The 22,529-nt window shown below is 55.3% G+C and overlaps 2 protein-coding genes across 9 annotated transcripts; both read right to left on the bottom strand.

Annotated features, from left to right (window-relative positions):
* Window positions 1-4,516: 4,516 nt before the first annotated feature.
* LOC115945575 (regulator of cell cycle RGCC-like) lies at window positions 4,517-7,514 on the bottom strand. 2 transcript variants are annotated; one of them, XM_031044202.2, is made up of 5 exons: window positions 7,448-7,514; window positions 7,015-7,170; window positions 6,443-6,523; window positions 5,907-5,969; window positions 4,517-4,855 (listed from the first exon to the last, which is right to left on the bottom strand). In XM_031044202.2, the coding sequence occupies exons 2-5, from the start codon at window positions 7,166-7,168 to the stop codon at window positions 4,848-4,850; spliced, it is 306 nt and encodes a 101-aa protein (XP_030900062.2). In that variant the 5' UTR covers window positions 7,169-7,170; window positions 7,448-7,514; the 3' UTR covers window positions 4,517-4,847. The 2 variants fall into 2 exon arrangements, with proteins under 2 accessions (XP_030900062.2, XP_030900061.2); XM_031044201.2 differs by lacking the exon at window positions 7,448-7,514 and having other exon boundaries at window positions 7,015-7,380.
* Window positions 7,515-9,625: 2,111 nt separating this feature from the next.
* ARHGAP36 (Rho GTPase activating protein 36) lies at window positions 9,626-21,750 on the bottom strand. Of its 7 annotated transcripts, none has more exons than XM_034064185.1 (12): window positions 21,590-21,750; window positions 20,861-20,978; window positions 19,354-19,482; window positions 16,979-17,041; window positions 16,190-16,515; window positions 15,386-15,581; window positions 14,860-14,915; window positions 14,261-14,411; window positions 13,038-13,186; window positions 12,308-12,478; window positions 11,387-11,484; window positions 9,626-10,392 (listed from the first exon to the last, which is right to left on the bottom strand). In XM_034064185.1, the coding sequence occupies exons 3-12, from the start codon at window positions 19,466-19,468 to the stop codon at window positions 10,254-10,256; spliced, it is 1,464 nt and encodes a 487-aa protein (XP_033920076.1). In that variant the 5' UTR covers window positions 19,469-19,482; window positions 20,861-20,978; window positions 21,590-21,750; the 3' UTR covers window positions 9,626-10,253. The 7 variants fall into 7 exon arrangements, with proteins under 7 accessions (XP_033920076.1, XP_033920075.1, XP_033920073.1 ...); XM_034064184.1 differs by having other exon boundaries at window positions 20,861-20,956; XM_034064182.1 differs by lacking the exon at window positions 20,861-20,978 and adding an exon at window positions 19,969-20,833 and having other exon boundaries at window positions 19,354-19,930.
* Window positions 21,751-22,529: the final 779 nt, after the last annotated feature.

Genomic DNA, 22,529 nt, shown 5'->3' with positions numbered 1-22,529 from the left:
GGGCAGCTCCTGAAAAAACAGAGGGCAAGATTGCAGGAGAAAGCCAGGAGAGACAGGATAACCTTTCACCGACAGCATCCCGTGCCCCAGCCCCCATGCTCTGCTGCTGAGTGAAATACCACCTAATGGGAGGCGCATGAGGCTTGAGTATTCCTGGTCGCAGGGGACAGCCAAGTAGCAGCCTCCTCTCCCAGCTCCTGTCCCAGCTCCTGTTGAGCAGAGCAAAACAATCCCAGGAAGTGACTGGGGTGAGGGGACAGGATGCTGTGCTGGCTGCCACCATCAGCATTGTCTTTTTGGATACTTGGGGAATGAAGTCAGAGCCCAGCTTGCTGTGGAGGAGCCTGGAGCAGGGAGTAGCAGCCAGGGAAAGGAAACACAAGCCCACTGATCACAGGCATCCAGCTCAGTCTCCACCTGAGTGGAGCTTCAGCAAGGACCTGGAGGAGCTTTTCCCTCACAGGGAAGAGCTTCTGCCTAAGAGCTCATCTCAGTCTCCCCCCTGGCAGGTTAAAGCCATTCCCATTGTCCTGTCCTCACAGGCTCTTGTCCAAAGCCCCTCTCCAGGTTTCTTGTAGCCCCTTTAGGCACTGGGGGCTGCCTGCAGGAGGGCCTGCAAACACGGGGAGGCAGAGGCAATGTCTGCACAGAGGTGCTCCCTGTGTTTGGGCTATCAGAGCGGTTTCTGGCTGCGCTCCATGCAGTAAGGGAGGGAGGTGCCTGGTTGCCACCCCTGTGTGGTTACAAGCCACCTCCATGCCCCAGTCTGGTCATTTGGGTCCTAGAACAGCACGAGGCCTCCTCAGCACCCTGGCATTTTGGCTGGAGCTAAATGTCCCCAGCCTGGAGGAAGGGGCTTCCTGGAGACCCTATGAGAAGGGTGATGGGAGCCACTGCTGGAGCAGCGCCCACTCTGCAAAGCAAAGCACTAGCACAGCCCCAGGCAGCTGGGTCTGCAGCTGGGCTAGGAGGGAAGGTGCAGGCAGGAGGCCCAAGAGGTTGCTGTGCTCTGGTTAAGCCACTTCCATGCCCAGCAAGCACTGCTCTGCTGCTTGGGAGGAGAGGTCCTGGCAGGCTGCAGACTGCAGCATGGTGAACGCATAGCTTGGGGTGGTGGCAGCTCTGCTGGTGGCCCTGTGCATGCACTGTGTCCCTGTTCCAGCTCAGCAAGGGATGGGTTCCTTCTCCACTGACCATGGTAATATTTGGGCTGCATCCCAGCCTGCTCCCCAGCCAGCCCGGACCAGCCACTCACACCTGATGCTCCAGTATTCCCTGGGAGCACAGCTCAGAGACTGACCATTCCCAGGTCCTCCAGCTCTCAGTACCTCCAGAGGGTGGGTTCCCACCCTGGCAGATCCAAATCACCCTCAAGACTCTGTAGAGCCCCACACAAAGTCCATTCTGACCCTGCTGCTCCTTGGCCCTGGCCCAGCCTCCTCCAAGCTGCTGCTGGAAGACGGGCCCAGGGGAGGAGCTGACATGCTGCAGACGTGCTTGCTTGTCGTGATTAGTTTTGCAGTCCCTTCACTGCACGTGCCCGCAGGGGCCACCCAACTCCTCACCCCTGACCACCTCCAGCAGCCTCAGCTCTCCCTGCTTGTGGAGTTCCAGCAACCCTATTACTGTGGTTGGGATGCAGTGGTCCTCCTGGGCTGCACAACAGCCCTTGGATAACTGCACCCCTGGCTGGTGGATGCTGCAGCCCCCATCTGAGTGCCCAAAGTGCTCCGTGCAGCCCTGAGCACAAGTCTATCCCGGTGGGGTTAGGCTGAGCATCACCATTGCTGCTGCTGTTGGTGCCAGACAGTGCTGGCATCAGGTCCCATGTCACCCACACAGAGCACTAGCACTATGGGGTGCCTGGTGCCAGCCCAACCGTGCTCCCAGCACAGACCCAAGGAGCTGCTGGCAGCTCTACCACTGGGTGCAGAAGGTACCACAAGTGCTAGAAAGGATCCTGCACAACACAGCTCAGCAGCACCCACCCAACCTGCCTGTGGTGAGGAAACAAGGGTGAAGCCCAAACCCTCCTCTTGGCAACCCTCACAACAAACAACCCCTCTGAGCAGCACCAGCTGCTGTTCTGCTGCAGGGGTGTATCAGCCACAGCAGATCTGGGGCTCTGCTGTGTTATCTGATACTGCAGCTCTCAGCCACTTTCCTGTGCTGGGGTGATGGAAAGAGACAACGTGTGGTCCCCAGTCCAGCACTGAGCATCACCTTCACCCAGTGGAGGTAGCACTGAGGGGTGGGTGGGGGCTGGGCTGTTAAAAACCCCCTTCCCACAGTGCTGGTGAGGCTTGTGTGATGCCCTGGAGCAGAACAGGACCATGGTGGAACAAACACGCGTCAGAGCAGAGCACGAGGGCAAAACGCCTGCGCCAGTGACTCAGAGAGGAAATACATCCCAGTGACATCGGGGTGGCTGCCACAACCCACGTGCATGGCAGGGACCTTCCCCATGGCTCCTGCTGCCCTCAGCCCATGGTGTGGGCTGAGTTTCCCCAGGGTGTTGTGTGCCAGCCCCCGTGGCACATCTGAGCATCATGGGCAGATCTTGAAGCATCCCCACCACCCCCATCTTCTGGCTGCTCAAAAAGACCTGGGTTTCCATGTGGGAGGCAGATCAGAGGCTGCATTATGCAGCGTGGGGAGAGAGACAGTGGAAAGTGTCTCCAGGTGTGACCTGCCCCGCACCTGGCTCCTGCCCTCTCTCCCACCTCCTGATTGTGCAGGATGAGTGCATGCTCAGCAGATCCCTGATGCAGCACTAAGCCGCAGGCTGGCGATTAGGTGACCAACATCCTCCTGATCAGCATGCCAGGAGCCAAGGGGTGAGAGAAGACACTAAAACCATCTCATTTCCTGCTCAGACGGTTGCAACAGAGCGATACGTGGCCCTGCTCCACAGACATCACAGGGAAGGAAGTCATGAGCACAGCCCCACGTTCCTCCTCTCTCTGAGCTCCTCCCAGTCATCTCGGTACTCACAAGGAAGCTTTTGGAGGGAGGAACCCAGGGATGGACAGAGCATCCCTCAGAACCACCCCCCGCCTCAGCTGCCCCTGGGTCCATCTCATGCCTGGGCATTCTCAGCATCTCCTGCCTGCCCCAGAGCCACTCACTCACAGGGGCATCCAGGACCCAGCCAGGCAAGGGGGCTACAAACCCCCATCCCTTGGGGACTTGCTCCTGGGGCTGCTCTGAGGGGAGGTAACCAGAGGAAGCATCACCAAGGCACATCGATCAGGAACTGGGACACTTAGAGCAGCATCACCCACCACAGCCTTTCCAAGCACTCTGGGAACAAACCCACAACCCGGCTCTGCACGAGGGAGCCCTGTTTGCCTCTTGTTTCTGTAGGTGAACCAACAAATACTCCCTGTAATGCATCTTTAGGGTAAAGTAGGTGGCTTTTGAGCATCAACAGGAGCAGAGCAGGTCCCGCAGCACCACAAGCACAGGTCCTTAGGGCTAGCAGAGCAAGAGGAGCAGGCAGTGGCTCATCTGCCCTTGCACATGGAGATAAAAGGGATGGTCTCTGTTCTCCTCTTGCACCTCCACATAGTCCAGGAGCCAAAGCCATGTGATGGGGTATCTGAGGAGCTGCCAAGGCTTCTTGTCCACCTCACAGCTCCTGATGAGCCTCCAGTACAAGGCTTCAGCCCTCCTCTCCCACTCGCCATCAGGGTCCAGGCTGGCTGGATCCAGCCCCATTGGAGCAGCCAAGCTCCCTGAGAGCTTATGGGGCTGTTCCAGGGAAGCACAGGCTCAGGTTTACCCACAGGAAAAGACTGGACACACACAGAGACAAGCAGACACTTCCAAACCCTTCATACAAACACATCCCCTGTACAGCCACAGCCTTTTAACACTATTTACAGCAGCAGCCAGGGCACGGGCAGGGTTCAGGCTTGAGGCTACTCGTGCAAAGCAAAGGGCCAGCAGTGGTTGTCACTGCCTGTGACACATCTGCCATGGGAACAGGCTTCCCTGATGCAGGAGGGGACATCAAACTCTTGCTGATGCATTGCACACTCATCTTCCTCAAAACCAGCCAGGGTTCTCCTCTGGCTTCAACAGTGGCACAGATGCCACTGACCCCCCAATTCACAAGAGATGGGCAAAGTCTGCAGTGATGCATCCAGCTTTGGGGGAACAGTAGGAGAGGGATGTGGAGCCGCTGAGTGAGTCCAGAGGAGGCCACAGAGGTGCTGTGAGGGCTGGAGCAGCTCTGATCTGGAGCCAGGCTGAGAGAGCTGGGCTGGGGCAGCCTGGAGAAGGGGAGACCTCAGAGCAGCTCCAGTGCCTAAAGGAGCTCCAGGAAAGCTGGAGAGGGGCTTGGGACAAGGGCCTGTAGGGACAGGACAATGGGAATGGCTTTAACCTGCCAGAGGGGAGACTGAGATGAGCTCTTAGGCAGAAGTTCTTCCCTGTGAGGGTGCTGAGGCGCTGGCACAGGGTGCCCAGAGAAGCTGTGGCTGCTCCATCCCTGGCAGTGTTCAAGGCCAGGTTGGACACAGGGGCTTGGAGCAAGCTGCTCTAGTGGAAGGTGTCCCTGCCTGTGGCAGGGGTTGGAACTGGAAGAGCTGTAAGGTCCCACCCAGCACACAGTCTGGAATCCTCTGTGATCCTCCACCAAGAGCTCTCTTCGTCTCAGCTCTGGCAGAGTGCTGCAGGAGCAGAGCAGGGTCCCCATAGCTGGGGCAGTCTGTGGTGGCTGGCACAGGGTGTCACTGCAGGCGGTGGGGCAGCAGGGGTGCAGAAGCAGAGGCTGTATCAGGAATACACAGGGCTCATCTGCTGCAGGTTCTTGTCTTCAAAGTCACCACTAAAACCACGTCTCACATCTCTGCAGGACAGTGAAGCAGGGAGAAGAACACAGGTGAGATGTTGGGGACAGGACACTGCTGATACTCTTGCACCCCCCCAGGCAGCACCAACAGCAGGATTAGAGCAGAGACCTGCTGTGGGCTCCTGTTCTCCCAGGAGGGCTCAGCATCAACAGCAGCAACACCTCCCACCCACCACCATCTTATCCTGGGCACTGGGGAAGGGAACAGATTCTGGGAACTACAACTTGCGGGGCCTGCCTAGAGGGAAGTGCTTCATTTGGTTTCAATCCAGTTCCCTGCTCAGGCTGCCACCCAGGGGCCCCTCTGGGAAGGGAGCACGGCCTCTGCCTCAACTTCCCCAGCAAGGAAGCTACCAGGGACCAGATCCCCATGGCAGGGCAGAGCTGCCTGGGCAGAGCTGCTGGAGACACCAGCATCACCACCTGCCCCAGGAGAAGACCAGGGCCTGGCCATGGGCTGGGATTCCCCCTCTGCCACCACAGACACCCTCGGGAGCAGTTCCTGCTCTGCACATACATAAGTTTCACTTCCACAGGCACATGTCAAGTGATACTTATCAAGTCCAAATCCTCCCTTTTCCTCCCTCCAGATGACATATATCCACAGAGGTGACTTTTTGCAGGTGAGGGAATGCCACAAGGGGAAAACACTTTTCCATCTGCTCACCATCCCCCATAGCAAAGAGAACCCTCCATGCAGCAGTCACAGAGATGCTGCAGGCAGAGCAGACCCACAGGGTCTGCGTACCTTCCAAAGGTACCAACAGCTCTGCAGATTGTGCTGTTTGCCACCTTTCTGCAGTGGAATTCCTGCCCCAGCTGAAAGCACTTGAGAGAGGGACGGGGGGATCTCCAGGTGAGCCCCCGACAAAAGAAAGGACAGAAGGATCCCACCTGCAGCCAGAGCCATGCTCTAACCCTGCTGCCAGAGCCATGCTTGCAGCAGTGCTGGGCCAGGCTCTGCCAAGCTGGAGGTGATGAAGAAGCCCCATCCCAGTGTCCTGCCCCACTGGCTCAGGGAACAGCAGGATCGGAGCTGTGTTTGTACCTTCCAGCACTTTATCCAGGTCCGCAATGAACTCCTCCAGCTCCTGTGTGTTGCCAAGCTTTGCTGGTGGAGAGAAACAGAGTCAGGTCTCTCCCATTCCCCAACATGAGGGAGGAAAGGTCCCTACCCCTTGCTTCCAGACACAGCTGCTGTGACTGCCTGCTGTGCCTGTGCCAGCCAAGAGCTGCCTGTGCAGTGGGAGGGGGTTTGGGAGCTGCATCCACAACAGGGACCTGAACTGCACAGTTCAGTACTAATCCTAGCCACACACCCCCAGGCAGTTCCAGCATCACCCGTTCTGCGGCAAGATGCTCCTGTGTGCACACACCTCAGAGCTGAGAATGCTACTGAAGGCAGCATAGGCAGGAGAACCCCAGGATTAACTCTGCCTGCAGACATAGCATTTCCTGCCCCAAAGCATATCCAGTAGGGCTCCACGAGCACCCTCCTGGGACCAGCCCATGGTTGTAGAGCTGAGACAAATGTGAGGGGGAATTCCCAGCAAACAGCCCTTCAGACAGCTTGCTCAGCCTCACCTTTGGAGGGGTAGGCACTGGCCGGGGTGTTAAGGTCCTCCTCGCTGGAGTTGAGGCTGCTTCCTGGGGATGTGCTGGTACCTGCAGTTGTGAAGCGTCAGTCACCAGCCATAGCCACAGGCACCTTATAATAAAGCTGAAGGGGCAGGGACTTATCATGTGCATGGCACAGGGCCCTGGTCCACCCTCCCTCTTGGCCCATCTGCTCTTCCCCCTGCTATGAAGAATACTTGGAAAAAGGGAACTGAGCTGCTCTGCCAAGTCCAACAGCACCAGAGGTTGCCTGAGCACAGCCACGGGGACTCTTCAGGGTTATTATAATGAAGCAGCTCCCTCTGAGCTCTGGGTTATCTCAACCCTTGTGCCATCCTGCAGTAGCCAATGCATCAGATGTTGGCAGCCCCCTGGCTCAGCAACTCATGCCCATGATGTGCTGGGTGAGCAACTCAGAGGCAGTATCAGCAGGAAGTTCGGTAGTTTGCCATGGAGGTTTGCCCCAGAGCTCCCAAAGCTGCTCCATCCCGAAGGACACAATCCCCTCCAGGACTCCTCATTGCCCAGCCCTGACTCACTCTCCAGCTCGTCGATGCCGCTGTCGTACACCCTGGTCCCTGCTTTCCTCTTCAGCTCCTCCAGATGCTGCTCGTACTGAGGCGTGGGGCCCCTGTCAAAGTCCTCCATCACTTCATCAAACTCCCGCAGCAGGTCCCGGAGCTCTTCGGCCATCGCTGGGGACGAGAAGTCAGCCTGAGGCAGCCCCGGCACACGGCGCCCGGGGATGCTGAGCTCGGCTGCCCCGGCACCGGCGGAATCCAAGACCCGATGGGGGCCCCGCTCGCACTTGGCCGGGACCTGGACGCGGGCAGAAGCCGCAGCCGAAGCCCCGCGCTCCATCGGCGCCAGGGAATGTCCCGGCAGGAGAGCCGCGGTGCAGAGCCCTGCGGGAGCGGACGGGTTTGGGGGGTTGGGGGAGGATGTGGAAGGGAATGACAGCACAACACTCACTGTCGGGCGCGCTCCGGTCCGGGCGGCAGCAGAGCGTGTTCCGCCGGTCGCGGCCGTTTTAGCCCCGGGGCCGCCCCGGGCGCTGGGCGGAGCGTCCCGGAGCCCCCTCCCGTTCGTAGCGCAGCGCTCCCACCTATCCCCTTCCACCGTGGGTTCGGGTGTGGCGTCTCCCCTGTCCCCCCACGGCAGCACCAGGGATGACATTCTCCCCCGCCCTCCCGAACTCACCTCGTCCCCACCTCCGAGGGTCCCGGGTGTCACACGGGGCCTGAGGACCTTGGTCCTGAGGAGCTGGGCGGCCTAAACCCAGCCATAGGGGTCCTCCCGAAGAGGGCAGGTGCCGGCACCATCCGTCCATCCCAGCCCTGCCTCCGCCCATTCCTTGTCTCCATCCCACCCCAGCTCCCTCCTTAGTGCTGCTGGTCCCCTGCATGGTTGGGATCCTGGGCCAGGCTGGCTTCTCCCTCAGCTGGAAATGTTTTTGAGACCTTTACGATTCCTGCTAGGTGCCCTTTTCTTTCCCTGCATCAGCAGCCACCAGGATGTGAAGTCTTGTAGGATGTTTCCCACTTGTCTCTGCTCTCCTTTAACCAAGCTCCACAGAACACACCACGTGTTCAAGGCCAGGTTGGACAGGGCTTGGAGCAAGATGCTCTAGTGGAAGGTGTCCCTGCCTGAGGCACAGGGTGGAACTGGGGTGACCTTTAAGGTCCCTTCAACCTAAACCAGGCTGGGATTGTATGAAACACTGATGCACACCCAGCAGTGACAGCCCAAGGAGCTTTTGAGGGAGAAAAAAACCTGTGTCCTTCTCGGGAAGCCATTCCTGGGTTCTGCCGTCACTTCTCGGTGCTGGGCTGCCCTCACATGGAGTTTGTAGCAATATCTCCAGTGGCAGCCAGAGCAGTTTCTGAGCCTTATGATGTGTACAAAGACCCCACAGGGATTGTTGTATTCCCTGTAGTAAGAATGACTCGTGCTTCCCCACAAGCCCTCTTTTGCCCACCACCCCTTATCTTCTCCATGTGATTCCATGAAAAAGGGGGTCTCTGCCACCCTCTAAATACTGGAACATGGGGATAAGGTGCATCCTGAGTCTGCTTTTCTCCATCCCATGCAGGGAAAGCTGCCCAAATTAGCTGCTTTTTTCTTGAGTTCCAAATTCTTGGTGAACCTTGGTAACAGCTCAGAGAGATCCACCACTGAGGGAACACCTCATCCTCCTCAGCACATGACTGGTAACGGCCCCAGGCTGCCAGGGCTGCCAGGAGATAAGTGTCACTGCACCACATGGGAACAGCACCACCACTGCTGGCAGAGGGCCAAGGAGCAGTTACCCTGACAGGCCAGAAGTTGCCTGGGAGGAATGTGGATGGTCCCCAGAGGTGCAGCTCTTGCAGGTGGTGTAATCCTGTAGTATGTCTGCACAGAGCAGTGTGGACATAGTGCTGTTACACAGCTGGTGCTCGAGTGTGCTGGTGACCTCAGAACCTTCAGCAGGCTCATGGTACCCTGAGTTTATCTGCTCCTGCAGACACAACAGAACCACTCAGCTCCAGAGCTTATCACTGCTTGTGAAGCTCTCAGCAGTTATCTCTCAGCACATGCTCCTCTGCTGTTCTCCAGGAACTGCTTCTCCACCCGCCCCAACTGTACCCATCCACAGGGAAGGGACCTTTTCAAACAACTCATCCCTGAGCAGTGCTGCTGCTGTACCCTGAGAGAGGCACCACCCATCGGCAGATGCTGCTGAGCCTGTGGTGGGACTCATCCACCTCTCAGGAGAGTGGCACAGGAATGGTCCCGCGTCCATCACCGACCTTCTTGATGTTACAAATGTGGCCAAAGCCATCAGGCTTCTCCAGGCACTGATCCTCCTCCCACCACAACCCTCACCATCATCCTACCTGCCTGCCCTCTCTTCAACTGCATTTCTTTGGAGGCAAGATCTCAACTGTGAACATGACACTTTCTAACCCAAACCATTCCATGACTCTGATTCTGCCAGATCAGCTACAAACATACATTCGCATGTAACCAGCCATGAATTCCAATGCCTGAGAAGCAGGAACAAACCCAACCAGCCATTTCTCAGCCAAAGATCATGAAATGACACCATAATGTATAAAATACATTAGAAGGTCTAATTCAAGCAAAATTGAAGTTTATAGTCCTCAGAGTACACTGTGCTCTCCTACTACACCAGCCATTCATTCTGGGGTTGATACAGTGTTTTATTACCTGTAACATTAGCAATTTTAAACAGGGGTTAAAACAAAGAAGAAAGCTGTGATTCATTCTGAATAGAGCAGGCCAGGGTGTCTTTGCACCAGGGGTGCTGTTCCTGTAGCTCCATGGGCATTCCTCCAGTTCCAGGAGAGCTTTCTGTCCACAAAACAGCACATGGTGATATCCCAAACCCCCAGCTGCATTTTCCATCCTCACTGCCCTGCTAACATTCCTCATTCACTCAGTGTCAGGTCAGTATCCTTCCTGTTTGCACAGGGGGGCTCAGCCCCAGGCTATTGCTCTGTAAGCCACCAGCCTGACCAGTGCCTGCAACTACACCAGATGGGATCAGTTCTGAACCTCCAGGTCACATCTCCCAGTCTGTCAGACACCAGCCTGCTGCTCTCCAGCCTGCATGCCATTGGATGGTCTGCTGGTGGCAAAGGGGCTCCTGCAGGCTTTCATGCTCTTGTCACAGCTCCACTCCTCTGACGTGGCACAGAGGATGTGGCTTGTGCGGAAGGGTTGCCCAGCTGCACAGTCGTGTCTTCAGTGCAGAGGGGCTGGACCAGCACTGCTAGATGCCAATGTCCAGGTTTAGGAATGAGATGTTGCTGTACAGCTCCGATGAGACTGAGTTGTTCTCCAGGGTGCGGGTCCACCCTGGCAGCAGGGATGGAGCATGCTCCTCTCTTGAATTTGCACTCTCTGTGCTCCTAAAAGGGAAAAGAGAGAGATGTGCTATTTGCAGACTGCTTCCATTGCCAGTTTCACACCCACACACCCTCTAGCAGTGACCCCAAGGATTTGCCATCACTTTGGACAGTCCCAAAAGAGATGTGAGGACAGACAAGCAGCAGGAGCATAAGGTAACCTTACAGCTCTTAAGGTCTGTGCTCTGGCAAACCACTTTGTACAGGACAGCCCATGTTACTGAAGGAGTCATCAGTTCTACAAGGAGATTCAAGACTGCTAAGCTGCCCTGCTTCACGCCACAGGGGAGCAAAACACCTTCTCTGTTACATGCCACGATCACGGACTCAGATCATAGGACATAAGACCCTTCTACTCCACCTTCTTTACTCACAGGGAAGGGTATGAGCTCAAACTCTGAGCCTCTCTGGGACTTTCCTATCTCACAGCCAAAAAGCAGAGGTACAGACCTAGCTGGCAGGAACACAGAGACCCATGATCACAAGACAGGCAGAAAGTGTACAGAAGTGCAGACAGCACCAAGGGTGAGGAAAACCTGGAGAAGGCTGTTGATGGAGCCGATAATGGAGCAAGTATCAGTGCGTGGTCCTGAGAGGCTGGGGCAGCAGAGGCCCACGAAGATGTGTGCAGTGGGAGAGTGCTGGTGCAGAGTAGATTTGGGTGAAGGAGGGACTTTGGACAGACTGGGAGGAATAAAGGAGAACAAGAAGCTCCAAGGCATGGACAAGCTGGGATGTGAAGGTGCTGAGGTGCTGGCACAGGGTGCCCAGAGAAGCTGTGGCTGCTCCATCCCTGGCAGTGTTCAAGGCCAGGTTGGACACAGGGGCTTGGAGCAGCTGCTGCAGTGGAAGGTGTCCCTGCCTGTGGCAGGGGTTGGAACTGGAGGAGATCTAAGGCCCCTCCAGCCCAAGCCAGGCTGTGATTCTGTGGTTCTGTCTCAGCAGTGGTTGCCAGCACAAGCAGGGTTTGTGCCCCTGCAGCTGGGCAGGGACTCACGGTACAGCATGGAGCCTCCGGCGCAGCAGGTACTTGATGATGTCAGGGTCTGTCTGAAAGAGCCTCCTGAGGATGTGTTGCTGCATCTCAGGGGACACCTGGCCGGGACACACAGACACGCTCATGGCAGCGAGGGGACACCAGGTGCATCCCTGTTCACAGACACCCCGTGTTTGAGTGACTTCCCACACACCACCCAGGCCTGAGCAGGTCTCAGCCCTGCTTTCCCCACACCAGTCCTGCTCCTATGACTCCCTGCAGACCTGACTGTTGCTACAAGGCTTTTCTGGGAGCTGAAGTGTCATGTTCCCATAGACCTGCAGGGAGTGGACATTTCTGGTACTTCTTGTGAATTTCCTGGGTCCTTTCCTAAAACCAGGCCAGGAAGAATGCTCAGTGTATGCTCCTGCTAACCCAGGTGGCTCTGCTGGGGGTTCCAGAGAGCTGCACAGCCCCATGGGGCTGTCCCCAAGGAGAGCAGCCACTTCAGCTACATGACTACCTGGTGCCCACCTGCACTGCATCCCATGGGGACAGCTTCCCTCTTCCTGGGTCCCCCATTTCTTCCTCTTATTTTCCCCCTCACTGGGATTTTGGGGAGGGTATCAGTTCAGAGTTGCTGCTCCTGCACTTGCTGTTTCCCAGTTGTTCCCTGCCCCAAATGAGCTTGGTCAGATGTCACTGGGGTGGAAAGTGACAGAGAGAAGGGGATCTGTTCATGACATGACCCTCAGCTCTGCCTTTACAATGCATTAACAAGCCATCCCAAACAAATATTTACAGCTGCCATGAGGAATGAATCCCATTTTCACAAGGCACCTGGAGCAGGGCAGTGAATCTATCCTTCCTTCTGCTGCTATTAGAATTGTTCAGAGGGGAAGGACAGGTCTAGAGAAGCTGCCCTGAGGAAGCCACATGTACCATGAACAGGGTCTGGTGATGCTCAATCAGCCTCTGGAGTACCAGTATGATGGCAGCGCTGTCCTCATAGTTTACAGCAGCAGCGTCTTTCTCTCCAGGCCTCTCTTTCTGCAGGATGTTGGGACCAAAGATTGTGGCCAAGTTTGAAACTGTCATTTTATTCCCAGGAATCTGGCAAGCAATCATGAAGGGAAATCACACATTATAGATGCACCGGCAGGAGATGTCCTAGGATAGCCTCACCCCCCTGGTCAGGAACATGAACTGTTGGGTGAGGCTAGAGTGTTAATACAGGTCCAATTCTGGTCCTCCCTAAGCTCATAGCAGGGCCAGCATGAAGGGTTTGTGTGCTGGAGCACACACACATCCCCCCCCTTGCATCAGACCCTCCATCCTCATCTCCCTCACTTCCACAACCCCCACCAAAAGGCAATACCCAAGATCTGTGTATTACCTTATTGTCATCTATGGGACAAAACCAGCGCCTCTGAGCCACAGACTTAGCGCTCTAATCGGCAGAGAAACAACCTTCATCCACGATCTGAAACCCGCAGGAAGCGGGAGGTGGGACCCCGAAGCAGTGCACATTGAAGCAGTGCACATGGACGGTGTTTGTGCGGCCCGCGGGGACAGAGCCCGTAGGACGCGAGCTCCCAGCCCCCCCCACAAGGACCCGGTCCTGCCGGGGCTCCCCCCGCCCCGTACAGCGCCGCGCCCCGCGCAGCCTCACCTCGCCTCCGTCGGGGCGGCGGGAGGGGTGAGCGTGCCGCGCCACCTCGGCCAGGAAGCGCAGGAGCCGCCGCAGGGTGTCGCTGTGGCACGGCGGCAGCAGGAACAGCAGCAGCTGCAGCGCCCCCAGCTGGACAGTGTCCGCCATGGCTGCGCGGAGAGCGGAGCCCGTCAGTACCGCGCGGCCTCCGTCCCACCCGGGCTGTGGCTGGTACTGCACAGCCCCGCAGACACTGTCCCAGAGCAGGGGATGCGGTAACCCAGTTATCAACAAACAACCCCAGAGTGCAGCATCCGGAAGTGCCCGAGCCAGCAGCACATCACTAATCCAATGGCTCTCAAGTGGATTTGGTAAAGGAGGGTAAGGAAGGATGCGGAAGCCAAACAGAAGCTGGGCAAGGAGATGGAAGAGAAACCCTCTACAGGCCAGAAAACCTTAACAAGAGATCAGGCTCAGGTTCCATAATGCAAATTCCATGTCTAGGACTCCAAGTAAAAGATACCAAAGGAAAGCCATTGCAGCCACTTCCAGCCAGGATGCAGTACTGTCCTGCTTTTCATCCCCATTTTTCTGACCTCCCTAAGGATACCCCATGAGACATGCCCAGTCTTATGTCATACTTATCATGAAGAAGCTCCATGCTGTGTGTCCACAACCAGCAGACACATGTGCAGTCTCATGCCTTTGCTTTGGGGTGATTTCAGCAAGAATAAGGTTGGTTGACACTCCTGCTTCACAGTGCAGGTGTGCTCTGTGCTCCGAAACCTGAGCTTGAGGGCAGAAGATTGCTTTGTACCTTCCACTACATCCCTGCACACTCCTGTTCCCACCATCATGTGCCCTGTCTTGCCCCCTGACATGGCACAGCCTGGTGACAAGCCCACCAGTGTATAGCTGCTCATTTGTGATGTGGAAGCAGGGATTCAAGGATTTGGAGAATCAAACCTGACCAGAGAAGGATGGCAAAAGGAGAACAAAGAAGTGGTGAAGGAGACCAAGGAAGAGCAATTCCGGAAACTGTGGATACTGCCAAGAAACCCAGTCACCCAGAATCTGGAGGGCAAGGACTTGTCAAGACACCTTTCAGCAATGCAAACTGAGCTGTGCTGGGAGCTGGTAGTGGGCCAGGGAATTGCTCAGGAAGAAAATTCCCTTTTTCTCCACCTTACAAAAGCAGCAGTGGAGGATGGGCTGGGCAGAGGCTCTGCACTATGGGTACTCACAGGCTGTGCTGAGGAAGGCTGAGTAGAGCTCTCTGGGAATCAGGGGATCCGGCATGTCCCGAAGAAACTCTTTGAGCAGAGCAGCCACATCATGAACACTTTGATGCTCATCCAGAAACACGTCCAGTCCTTGGTCAAACTCCTCCCTCAGCTTAAAGATGGGAGAAATGAGAATAAAACAGTCAGTTCTTCCTCTTGATATGAGCCATGCTGTCAGGATTTGTCCCTCTTCAGAGCTACCGCAGTGACAAGGGTCTGTAGAGACAGGACAAGGGGAATGGCTTTAACCTGCCAGAACAGGGGAGACTGAGATGAGCTCTTTAGGCAGAAGCTCTTCCCTGTGAGGGTGCTGAGGTGCTGGCACAGGGTGCCCAGAGAAGCTGTGGCTGCCCCATCCCTGGCAGTGTTCAAGGCCAGGTGGGACACAGGGGCTTGGAGCAGCTGCTCTAGTGGAAGGTGTCCCTGCCTGTGGCAGGGGTTGGAGCTGGAGGAGCTTTAAGCTGCTGCATCCCTCATTCTGGGATTCATTCCCCACCCACACAAGCATCCATCCCTTGGGTGCTGCACAGCCATGGAGGATGCAGTAAATGTTTCTTTACCTGCTGAACTCTTTTCTTGGAGCTTCCAACTCGGAAGATGCCCACAGTATGGAGACCTAGGAGACAGAGAAGTGAGTGCTCTGCATCCCCACTGCCCTCAGCTACCCTGAGCAGTCCTGGGAGCACCTCAGCATCATGATATGGTTCTGCACTGTCCATGAGGGGCTGCATTCATCCCACTCCCAGCAGAGGGGGTAAGAAGGAGGGATTTGCAGCCATAAGATTTTCTGGGGTTCTCTGTGGATCAGGGAGGAGGTCTCATCTCTAGTCACTGTGAGCTACTAGATTTGCAGGGGGAGTTAAGGCCAGAGTACACCAGGCCTTAACACCAAGGGATGTGTCACTGATACACCTTCTCAGCCCAGATGCTACACCTAGTCCAAAGGACTCTTCCTAGGTTTTTGGAGCATTCCCTGCCCCAGGAATCAACTCCCTCCTCCCATCCTGGGGAATGGCCAGGGCAGGAATCCGCAGCCCACCACACAGGATGGGTTTTACCAACCCACTGTGGAACCCAAGTACTTACCATGCATCTCAATGTGTTCGCAGCATCTGTCCACGATCCGCGGGACCTGCCAGGTGATAGGGTTGAGGCTCAACATCTTCTTCTTGCCCAGGCTCCTCCATGGACCCAGCTCATGTGGGTGTGACAACTGCAGAGCCTCCAGCAGCTTGGAGGTGTTGTCACTTAGGTCAGTGATGGAGTCCACGGACATTGCGCCCTGTGATGGAGCAGGGGTTGTTCTGTAACTCTGCAACCTTGGAAGTTTGCGGGAAAGGGAGGCATCACCTCCAAACAGACACAGGGGTCTGCAGAGCCTCTATGGGGTGTCAAGAGAATATTGCTTCATGTGCACTGCTCCTAGTGCAAGGTGGTTCTGAACACAGCCTTGCTACTGCAGCAGACCTATGCCATATACAGACATGAGGAGAGAGGAAACCTTTATGGGGACAGGCTGAGAGAGCTGGGCTGGTTCAGCCTGGAGAAGAGAAGGCTCCTGAAGGGGAGACCTTAGAGCAGCTCCAGTGTCTAAAGGGGCTACGGGAAACCTGGAGAGGGGCTTTGGATCTCCTCCTGTCCCTATCTCCCTCTGGAGAAGGTTTTGGCTGGCTGGCCATGTCCTTCTGGTGATGTTGGCTCCCTAAGAGCCAGTGAAGTGTCCCACCCCTCAGGGCCCACCTCTGGGGGGAGCTGGGGCACCCCATGTCCCTGAGGGCAGACAAGACCAGCATGCAGCACCACATCCATTAAGACCAGGCTCTAACCCACACTGGCCATGGAGCTCAGTGACCCTGGCCCAGCACCATCACTGCTCAGTTCACAGCGTACCCTCCGCTGGCGCCAGGACTCACTGCTGGGCAGAGCAGGGGGAGGCGGCTCCTCAGGGATGGCCCCACAGGGCACCAGGCTCCTGCCCATCCTCTGGTGCCTCTGGGCCTGGAATGTCCTCACAGTCGCCTCTACCTCCAGGCAGAGCCGGCGGCTGCTCCTCACTGCCTCCTGCAGCTGCCGGTGCGCTCGGTCATTGGCGATGACCTGGGAGAGCGGGATCCCGAAGGTCTGAGGGGAGCAGTCTAGGGCAGAACGTGGGAGCAATGGAGAAGTGTCACCAGCAGGAAAGAAGAGTGGGAGCCCAGCGCCAGGGCTGTGTGTGCCTGGGTAGAAGAATAGATGGACAGAGCGAATGCCAGGATACTGTGAAGGTGAGAGAGTGGAGAGGACAGCAAATAAAACCAGCTCCATACACGGCAAGGAGATCTGTAGCATGAATCCACAATGAGAGCCCTGAATCAGTGCCCTTGTCCCCTCCTGCTCTCTGCTCCTCCTCAAGCTCCCCAGGAGCACCCAGGAAGAATATCCCCAGGGCATGGTGTGGTGGGACTCTGGGTGCAGGGCAGGCAGGAGGCAAGCAGGAGGGCACAGAGAGGGAGACAGGGAGGAAGAGGAAGGTGACCCAGGAAAACTGGCCTCCATACACGGGCTTGCTGCAATCTGTGCCCAGTTTTCCCGAGCTTTCCTTCCTTCAACTGGTTACAGCCTCATAGTGTCTGTGACGTGGAAGCTTTATAAATCACCAGAAGTATTTGACCAGGCATGGGGCAGAGGGGGGCTGCTCACCCTTCTTCTCCTTTGAGAAGCTCTCCAGCTTCTGGCGGATGGATTTGCTGCCTTTAGGTCCAACTACGAGTAGAAAAAAAAACAAAGGTTCTGCATCATTAGGCTGGTTTAGTACCATCTCCCCTTAAAGCCATTTGCCTTCCACTCCCTTGCCCCAGAGCATGACCACAGGCACCTCCCATGGTGGACGGATGGTGTGGGGCTGCTGTGGCCATGGCTCAGAGGATGCCTGAGGCACTGTTGCAATGGCCCAGAGGATGCTGTTTCAGCTGCCTGCAGGAAACAGCCCAAGATTGGCACCATCCTCCCCGAGTGAAAGGATGTGCCAGGAGCCTATGGCGAGAAGCCCAGATGGGTTCTCACATGTGGAAGAGCAGCAGGAAAACTTCAGCTGTCCAAAGGCTGCAGCTTAAACCTGTTCTGGCCACCTTTCAATTCTGTATGCACCTTGTACACGATTTGGTATTGATGATGATGTTCTAGCAACTACCTAATGACCCTAGAGAATGCCCTAATTCATCCTCCGAGCCCTGGTCTCCACACTGGAAAAAGGAATCCAGCCCTGGAAAAGCTTTTGGGAATGTCTGACAGAGCACAAGGACAGTTAGACAAAACATCCCACCAGAAACCCGTCTGACCCTGGGGAGGCAAGTGCTGCTCCTCAGCATTCCCATGTTGCATATCCAGGGGCAGCAGCCAGCACCAATGAACTGAAAACTCATTCACAGCCTTCCTTAAATCCTTCCAGGACACACCACCCTATTCTGGCTTGTGCTCCTTATTCCTGTGGAATTCTCTTCTAGAAATAGCCTGTGTAGTTGTTTGGGTTATGGTGTAAGATTTACAGGCAAGCTATAGCAGTTAGTATGAGCAGCATGTGCATGTCACTACATCAGTCATTCTGCAGCACCATTTGTGTTGTTTCATTTAAATGACCAGACACAGCAGGAAGATGAAGAACAATCCAGAGCTAAGTGAAGGTTGCCCAAAGTCTGGTTCATGGTGGGGGAGCACACACTGTGATGCTCATCCTCAAACTGCCTAGAGATGCAAGCATTACAAGAGGTGTTTAACATTTTTTCATTAAGGAAAATATCAACTGTGCAATGGCTGTCTGTGAAAGGCAGCGGGAATTCTGTGTGGGCAGATGCTGGGGGCAAGCACACACAAAGGAATGGAGCCAAATGGAGACCATGCAGCCCTAACTCAGGTGCTTCCAAACATTATGAACTTCCCTTTACAATGCTGGGATAGGAAACTGATGCTGCAAGTGCAATAGTTCCACACCTAATCCTCAGCCTCTCATGCTGAATCCCAGCCAAGGATAACAACGAGCAGGTAGAAACCTAAGGGCTGTGAAGATGGAGAAAGGGAAGAAGGGATTCCCTGACAGCAACTGCTTCCTGCAGGAACCAGGTGAGCACAAGAGTGATGTGCAAAACACACACAAGGATGCAGTGAGGATTCTGCAATCCCTGCGCTTATCCCACAGGAAGAGGAGCCCATTGGACAAAATGCAGCACACTTAACAGCAAGGAAGTGAATGATGGGGGTTTTGCACTGGAGAAGCCGCTGCTGCAGGCTATTGCTGAGAATGGGATCTCACAGCTCAAAATGAGCAGGATGTTTGTGGGCCAAGTCCCCAGGGACTTGAAGGCAGAGTGGTCACTGGTGCTGCAGCCATGGAGCAACCGGAAGCTCTGGGAATGAGAGGGGAGTATCTCCTGCCCTACTAGGATGGCACAACACAGCCTGGGACAGAGGAGGCATTTCAAGGTGTTCTGTCCACTCTTGAGTAAGGAGTGAATATGGGAAGGAGTCAGTTATTCCCCCACACACTGTCCTTGCCTGGTTAATGTGTAGATGGCAGCTACAGAAACCCAGACTGTGCCTCTGTGTCTATGTAGGCCAGTTCAGAGGAGCTCAGTCCCTCTGGAGCTTCTATATTTATCTGCCCATTAATTTCAGTAGCACGTCTTTAGCCTTGCATAAACCCCATTCCAGCATTAGGACTTTGTGCTGGACATCAATCCAAGAAGCAAAGCTTATCCCATCTCAGTGGCATTAAGACAGTCCCAGTGGAAGACCTTGCCAAGGCATTCTGCATCTGGTTTGGATTAGGGGATCAGAGGCAGACAACAGGCAAGGTCACATTCTCACACTCCTATGGACACACAAATCCTCCTCAAAAGGCTGATGAGGTCTGCAACGCTCAAACCAAAGCAGCAGAAAAAACATAAAATGGACCAAAATGTGTCACAAAAGCCTTTCCATAAACAACATCTCTTGTTAGGAAAAGCAGGAATGGGGACGAGCAGCATGAATGGCTCAGAGTTCCCCTCCCTCAACAGTAGCTGTCCTCACCCATTCTCTACCTTTAGCCAGGCTCACATCTCCCAGGAGCAGCTTCTCCTGCAGCTGGTACAGGGCAATCTCTTGCAGACAGGCTCTCTCCAGCTCCGAAAGGCTGTGCAGGGGCACAGGCTGCATATCCGTGCTTTGTCCTGGCAGCAGTGCAGGGACGAAGGTCTCTGAAAGGCATAGATAAAGACAGAAGAGTGGGGAGCACAGGACAGAAACTGGAGGAGCTGGAGCAGGACAGGAGGAGCTGCTGAGTGCTGCAAAGTGTCTGCACATGCAGGGGACATGGAGACAGCCCTCAGCTGCTGATGGCTTTTGGGTGTGTGGATGCTATACCTGGAGCTCCCAGTCTGCAGAGGTGGGTGTAGGGGTTTCTTCTGAAGGGAGCTTCAAGATTTGTTTGAAGTCATAAAAACTTACTAAAGCCTAAAAAGCAGCTCACATCCCCACAAGTCACACCCATTCCCCTTTCCCCACAAGCTCCTCTCTGCCTTTCCCCTCACTTTACATCAGTGTGTTTCTTAGTTTAACACTTGGCACTGAGCCTCATCTCCTGTAAACGAGACCCTTAGAGCAGCGCTGCCCCAGTGCCTGCACCCCCAGCACAGAGCTGGGTGCTGCCACAGCACCTGCACCCCCAGCACAGAGCTGGGTGCTGCCCCAGCCCTGCACCAGCCTGGACACCCGTGAACCCGTCACGGCCCAAAGGGCAAAGAGCAGCAGTGAAGAGGAGCAGGGGCTGTGGTTGCAGTGCGGGCACAGGAAGATGCAGTCAGAGCAGAGGCTTCAGAAGAAGCCTCCCTAGAGATGGCTTCAAGGCAAAAATAAATATCTGGAAATCACCTACCAGGAGCCCATGACCATGGCACAATTAAAACTGAGTCTGTGGGTGCCCACAACTGCTTCACACACTGCACTCAGAAGTAACGTTACAGGGGCTACGTTACTAAAGGTTTGGGAGTCATGATAACCAGTTACATTTCAGGTGGGGTACAGCCCATGCGGGTACTTGTGTCCTGCTTAAAAAAGGGGCTTTTTCATCATTAAAGAGCACCAGGGGCTGTCCTTTAGGTTCCCCAGGTTGCTTTGGCCATCCCTCAGCCTTCTCCCTCCCAGGGCAAGCTCAGCCAGCAGCTGTGGGTGCCAGACACAGCTTTCCCTAATTTTAACCCTGTGGACAGACAGAAATCTGTGGAAGAAGCAGCCTTTTAGGAATGTATTTTACTTATTGTCTCAACAGGGCTATGGTCAGTCTTTAACTAACTGATCCAGCCAAGCTTTGCAAGCAAAAAACCTAGGACATGAGCTGCCCTGAGAGAGCCAGGGGCACAGGTAAAACTGGCTGTGACAGAGAAAAACATCTCCACTTGCCTGCAATAGCTCCTGTTCCTGCCACACCAGGAATGAGGGAGATCAGCAGCAGTGCCAAGCAGCAGCCTCACAGCAGGAAGGGACAAGCTCAGCCACCAGCAGATGATGCAGTTGGACAAACCCCTGGACAGATACATGGGAAGGAATTACCTTACTGCAAGTGACCGTCACAGCTTGGGCAGATCCACAGGCACAGCCCAGCCTGAGCTGGATGGTCAGAGTGGGGTCAGGGAGGATGCGGCTGCCCTGAGGCAAGGAGGAGAAAACCCTATTAGGAGAGGGTTTTTAGGAGAACAGAGAGAAAGCAGGAAGGAGAAGACAGGGCAGATAAGCTGCTGCTTATCTGCCACTACACAAGCATAAACACTATGAGAATAGCCCTGTAATGTGCCACTATCTTCTGCTGTCTGATGAACTCACACTTCAATTGTTTACCCCAAAAACCTGCCCTTACTGCTTGCCACAAGTGTGACCACCACCAACCTGGATGGCAGTTCTGTGGCTGGGTGATTACCCGAGGTGGGTGATGCCCCACGGAGCCCGTGTTGGCAGAATTCGTTCCAGTCTGGGCAGGCACTGGAGCTCCAGCAAGGAGCAGAACCAGAGTACAGCAAATCCCCTTCAGCGAGGGCTGCTAGAGGAATCTCACTAACTCAAGAACAGGAACGAACTGCCTCTCACTGTGTTAACATGGCATTAGCAGTGCTAACACGGCACTTCCTCTCTGCAATGACTTTCCCTGCTTATTTTTAGGACTAGGGCTTATTTAAGGAAATCTCATGGGAAAAGCTCAGCTTAGCTGCCCCTTCTATTCCCAAGGAGCTGCAGTTGCTCACCATTTTCAGCAGCAGTAGGATGGGGAAGAGGGATGAGGTTTACCTTCTGTGCAGGACCAGCAGCACCCTGGGCTCCTTCTCTGCTTCCAGCAGTGGGTTTCCAAGCAGCGGTCCCACAGCATGCAGGGGAATGTTCCTGGTGCTGGCAGAAGAGGGGCCGGGAGGAGCCGCTCCAGCTGAGCCAAGGGGAGGAGAGGAGTGATGAGAATGTGGGTTCCTGCCAAAACAGAGCAAGCTCGAAGCAGTGTGGAGAGAGGGAGGGCAGGGGCAGTGGGAAGGACCAGCACTTCCCAAGCCTGACAGTGTGCGCCTTGGCAGGGATCGATGGTTGCTCAATCCACCTCCTCCATCCCATGTCTTCCCCACTCTTCCTTGTCAGTATCCAGGGCACCCAGGAAGCATCTGCTGCTCCGGCAGATGAGACCTGGAAGGGAAATTGGCCAAAGAGGGCCAATGGATGGTTTCCACCTTGGCTGCTCCTTCACAGCTGTCACAGTGACCAAGCTCCTGCTGCAGGCAGGCATGGCCAGGCAGACACCACTCTCCACATCCACCACAGCTCCAAGGACCACAGGGTCCTGCAAAGCTCCAGCACTGACAAGCTCACAGCTAGATGTGCTGCACATGTGGGCTACAGACCCCAGAGAGCCTTGCATGTACAGCAACCTGCTTTCCTCAATACGAGCATGGAGACCCCTTCACAGGCTGCTCCAGAGCTCTCATTTTCCCTGCGTACCCATCCTTGTCACCAAGTATGAGCTGGTGTGGCTGTGCTGCACAAGGTGTCAACCCCAAATACTGCCACCAGCAGCAAACTCCATCTGCTCTGAAGGAAGGGGGGAGGAGGGTCGGTCATGGACCTCCAGTTTGCTGCCTGTTGAGTAGAAGAGGCTGGAGAGGAAGCAGGGAGTGTTCTGCAGCTGTTTGCTGCCCTGACATGAATCTTTTTGGAATTTACTACAAGGACAGTGGAGCTCCATGCT

This window comes from Melopsittacus undulatus, chromosome 6, assembly GCF_012275295.1.
Source record: "Melopsittacus undulatus isolate bMelUnd1 chromosome 6, bMelUnd1.mat.Z, whole genome shotgun sequence".
Taxonomy (NCBI): domain Eukaryota; kingdom Metazoa; phylum Chordata; class Aves; order Psittaciformes; family Psittaculidae; genus Melopsittacus; species Melopsittacus undulatus.
Note: the sequence above shows the minus strand (reverse complement) of the source record. Positions and strands in the feature narration are given on the sequence as shown.